This window comes from Triticum aestivum, chromosome 3D (genome assembly GCF_018294505.1).
Source record: "Triticum aestivum cultivar Chinese Spring chromosome 3D, IWGSC CS RefSeq v2.1, whole genome shotgun sequence".
NCBI lineage: Eukaryota > Viridiplantae > Streptophyta > Magnoliopsida > Poales > Poaceae > Triticum > Triticum aestivum.
In genome coordinates this window covers 584,606,217-584,611,261 of record NC_057802.1, presented here as the reverse complement: position 1 = coordinate 584,611,261, position 5,045 = coordinate 584,606,217, and the positions used below count along the sequence as shown (strand labels likewise).

Here is a 5,045-nt window from a genome sequence, read left to right as displayed (position 1 = left end):
GCTCAACGTGGCTACATAGCTGATATGCAGCTTTGCCGACCTCCAAGGTGGCTCGCCAAAAGTGAAGCCCTTGCCGTTGAACGAATCAGACCGGTGAAACACCCCGGACACGTCATCGAACTCCAGATCTGGCACCCAACCATGACTAAGACGCCGAAGAAGGAAACCATACCCATCATCCATGAACCACGGTAATTGTACTATATGCATGTCTTCTTGCCGGAAGTCAGGTTGTAGTTTGCCTTTGTAAACATATATGTACAGGTAACTGACTCTATACATCTAGCTTGGTTAATTCTTGTGCGTGGTCTGTTCTAGCGTACAGAATTTAGGATGTCCAGATAGCTTGGTACTGATGAATCTAGGCTGTTTAGATATCATAACTCTAAAACGATAACTCTTCACCGTTCGTTTTCTATCCTTTTAATAATATATATAATAAAAGATTTATTTTTGAAAGTCGCGGCATCAACAGCGAGGCTTATAGTCTAGCTAAGCATTCTCTTGCTCTCGGTCCAGGGTGCCATGTCTGGTCCGCTAAGCCCCATAATCCGATTTCTATCCCACTTCATGTGGATTATTGTCAATAAAGCTTAGCTTTGTCCTACAAAACTCACAGTTAGACCTAAATATTCTCTGATGTGTTATTCAGTTACGGTGTACACGCATTTGTTTCTCAGAGGGAAAAGCGAACACCCTATAAGTGGAACCTAGGCCTGCCGTTGGAGCAGATCCTAGATATGAGGAGATCATGTACAACAGAATATGACCACGTTAACATTCACCTCCAGTACCGCACGCAGCGTCGCACTCGGTGAAGATGCGGCGGCGAGGAATGGGTTCGTTGGGGAAGTCGGGGAAGCGCCGGACAAGGTGCTTGCCTGCGGCCACCGCCCTCGCCTCCACAATCACCACGTCCTCGTCGTCATCCTCCACAAACCCCGAAGAAACCACCTCGCCATCGCCCTACTTCCTACCGGAGCTGATCCCGTTGATCGCAAGCCGCTTGACGACCCTCGAGGACATCTTCGCCCTCCGCGCTGCCTGCCGCGCCTACCGGGCTCGCCTCCCGCTGTCTTCCTCAACCCTCGCCTCGCAGGGTCCGCTACTCCTCGTCCAGCACAAGACGTCTGCCGCGCTCTTCCACGTCCCCCTCCGCCGCATCCTGCGCTTCCGCCTCCCACGCGCCCGCCTAGCCCATGGAATAAGACCCACCTGCTTCGGCCGGCTCTTCACCCCCCAAGTCCGCAGCCTCACCTGCTTCCACTCCTTCGGCTGTCGCGTCGCCATACAAGGCATGAGCGCCGGCGCCAGCCGCCCCGAGCTCCGCATCCGCCACCTCCTCACAGGTGAGCGAGCCCGCCTGCCTGATCCCCCGAAATGCGTTGGAGGTATTCTCTTTTCCAATGACCTAATCCTTGCCTTCACGCCATGGCACCGCGACATCTACTACTGCCGCATTGGGGATGCTCAGTGGCAAGCGGCGCGGTGCGATGAGGGCTACAACCTTCACAGTCTGATGTTCGTGAAAGACACCCTCTATGCGTTGATTTATCCAAATTATCGTCTTGCTGTTGTCGATCTTGACAACAATTCCGTGGTATTGTCGTTTCTTGGGGATGAACTCAGCGCACATACAGTACCAGATGGTAATTTGGCGGACTGGCTCGCAGAGTGTCATGGTGAGCTATTGCTAATTATCAGAAGGAGGCTGTACCGTGTGTTCCAGTGGCAATCTAAGGAGAGGAAGTGGGCGAGGACACATAGCCTTGGTGGTTGTAGCTTGTTCTTTAATATGCATGAGTTTGCTGGTTGCCTTGGTCCAGATCATCCGGGAGTTCGAAGAGACTGCTTGTACTTTACTGGAAGCTTTGGGAACTGGAGCGAGTATTCTTTGGTTGATAGATCTTTGAATGAAATTGTTGCCGAGTACCCAGGGCAATCAGTATCGAAGGATTTTGTATCACTGGCTTGGGTCCTTCCAAGCATTTGTTGACGCAGTACAATGCGTATAAGAACTGCCCAGAAGTTCTCAAGGTACATTTGCTCCCTTGAGACTATTGTTAATGGATTAGAGTTTTTTATTTTATGTTTATTAATCAAAATATTTATGTGACTCTTTAGCAACAAATGTATATGAACTTGTGTATGAATGGACACCCTGACTCATTGTCTTCCTCAAATATTTGACAGTAATTAATGTTCATCAAATTAGTCTTGGGGTATGGTTTGCTTATTTCGTTAATTGAGGACAGCAACAACTATTGAAATGGACATTTAGGGAATAAATGGAGAGCATCACTTAATAGAACCGCATACATACTGCAGAGGAAGATTGCAATTTAAAAAAATGTCTTGTTGGGCTTGCGCAGAAAGGCCTGGGTAGTGTGTGTCGCTTTCTTCACTCCTGCAATGAGCGGGAGCTAGAATTTCCCTCCTACGCCAGGTCATGCCGAGGGAAGACAAGGTTGGTACAAACAAATAATCAATATACACAGCCCTTCCCCTTGCTATTGTCACTATCTATTTATTTTGATCACATCATGGATCTGACGCCACAGAAAACAATGGCATGCACACAGAGGTAGTCTTACACTCTATCGAGGTCGCCAAATCCATTCAGGGGCCAAACTATGGAGTTCACATTAAGACTAACAGAAGTGTGTGATATTAGGTAAAATTTATAAGAGATGGATTTTATTTGTGACGGTCATGAGTCCAATGTAGATACCCATTGTTTAGCTGAGTTGTAGCTGCCTCAGAACTTTGGTCGTTGTATTTGGATAAGAGACATTGGAAGGTTGATGAGAAATGTCGCTTTTGCTGCTGCAAAGAATCCATTGGTCACATTGCATTTTCAGTTTGCTGTGCCTAGGTGTGTTTGTAGGATTGTTGCCGTGGTTCTGGATGTTGGATGAATTACCCTGTAAGATGATGAGGCGTGTGTATTAAATTTTTAGGGGGCGAGGGAGATGTTTTGTTTCTGGTGGAGTTGCAGCGTTGCTTGCTTTAGTAATCTGTACTCTGTTAAACCTAATGCTGTTATTTCTATGATGTTCACATGTGCTGTCTTATCGGTTTGCCTTGCAGAAGAGAAATTAACCTCGGAAGCAAACGGTGCTTCGTGGCCAAGTTGTTGTTGGTAGTGGCGACAGAAATCTTGAACAAGTGATGATGGATGTGGGGTGCCTGATTCAGTATGCTTCGCGGTCTGTAGCGAGACGAAGAGAACCATGGCTCGTTTGGTGGGCTCGTAGTCGTTTGCTCTCATTTTTCTGTACACTCACGTTGTGTGTGTAAACAAATAAATCTTGTGTGTTGATCAGCTTCTATGTCATATATTCCAGAGTCGTCAAGCAGAGATTTTGTCTTACTTTGGACTGCAGAGGGATGTCAACTGCTTTAGCTGTAGCGCAACCAGCGTTCGGTGCATCTCTGTATCTCTCGTCTTGGAGCTGACAGTAGGCTATAAATGGCCCTGGTGAGCACCCAGCGTCTTACACAGACGAACCAGGCATAGCCCATGGCAATGATGGCCAAGCTCGCTCTTGTGCTTGCGTTTCTCGGCTACGTGGCGCCTACATGTCAAGCAGGGTATGGATATCCAAACCTGACACCTCCTCCTCAACGGGTGCCGACGTCTAGCCCCCATCCGCTCTCCCCGACGAGCGACTTGGCGACGGCGAGGCCCTTGTGGAGGAGCAGCGGCACCTTGTTGACCGGGTTGCTGTCGAGGAGGAGCAGCTGCACCTTCTTGTCGACCGGGTTGCTTAGTTTGCTTTCGCTTTGCTGCACTCAGCGTCTTACAGAGACCCACCAGGCATAGCCTATGGCACTGATGGCCAAGCTCGCTGTTGTGCTTGTGTTTCTCGGCTGTGTGGCGCGTACATGTTAAGTAGGGTAGGGATATCCGAACCCGACACATCCTCAATGGGTGCGGACCTCTAGACCCCATCGCCCGCCCCGACGAGCGACTCGTCGATGGCGAGGCCGTTTTGGAGGAGCAGCGGCACCTTGTGGACCGGGTTGCTGTCAAGGAGGAGCAGCGGCACCTTCTTCTGGACCCGGTTGCTTCATTTGCTTTGGCTTTGCTGCACATTTTTGTGTGTAAACGAATGACGACCCTCGTGTGTTTTATCATCTTCTGTGAAATGGACTGAAACGAAGCGAAGTTGGGTGCGAGCGACTATATATCTGGTAAAATAATTGTTTGGTTTGTTTAGCTACCATAGATTGTGCGTTATTGGAATAAAGCGCTATGAAGATTCCACTAAGGAATGAAACTAAGGGAAGGTCAGAGATACTCTTGAATTGTTCCCTTTTTAGTTTTGTACAGAAGAGTGATATGTGCACTTGGTCCCCTAAGTTAAACAAAATTGCTCTTAGGTTAGTACATTCATGAGTAGAACTTCTCTCCCATGATTAGTTGTTGGTAGTTTTTTTTCCTTGAAATTAACAATACTCCTTCTAATTCATATTAATTGTCGCTGATTTAATACAACTTTTTACTAAATCATCGTTTATTAATATGGATCAGAGGGAGTATTAATATTCCTTGTATGATTGTTTTTCTTGTCACTGGCCGTCTTCTGGACCACTACACGGGTCAATGAGGCTTTGTAGACTAGTCTAAAGCAGCAGACTAAACGTAATCGTCATGGTAGCAAAAATGTTAGTTTTGTGATTAGAACGAGACAATTCATCATTTATTTCCGTCATGTCCATTTACAACCTTGATCTAACACATGATTCATGTTACATACAATTTAGCAGCGCCAACGAGTACCCCAAATTTGTTTGGAAACTAGTTGAGTTGTATCTGTCATAAGATGAAAGGACAAATTCGTGTGGGAGTTTGTGTCATTCCCTGGGCAATATGGAATTGCTGAAATGACTGCATTTTTAACAGATCATCTATTCATAATTACTTACATGTTATCTATAGGCCTATGACTTCCATCCATATGTGGTCATCACTGCATCATGTCAACGCACAGACTCTCATAGCCTCTGGGTATAGCCGGCTGCAAACAGTTGCGCAGGGT

General features: G+C 47.1%; 1 protein-coding gene across 1 annotated transcript; it reads left to right on the top strand.

Moving 5' to 3' along the window:
- Positions 1-606: 606 nt before the first annotated feature.
- Positions 607-3,361, top strand: LOC123075637 (uncharacterized). The gene is made up of 2 exons (XM_044498194.1): positions 607-2,037; positions 3,091-3,361. The coding sequence occupies exon 1, from the start codon at positions 821-823 to the stop codon at positions 1,994-1,996; it is 1,176 nt and encodes a 391-aa protein (XP_044354129.1). The 5' UTR covers positions 607-820; the 3' UTR covers positions 1,997-2,037; positions 3,091-3,361.
- Positions 3,362-5,045: the final 1,684 nt, after the last annotated feature.

What these genes read in the sequence shown, in the direction of transcription:
- LOC123075637 (XM_044498194.1), top strand. Translation starts at nt 821, where the DNA reads ATGCGGCGGCGAGGAATGGGTTCGTTGGGGAAGTCGGGGAAGCGCCGG.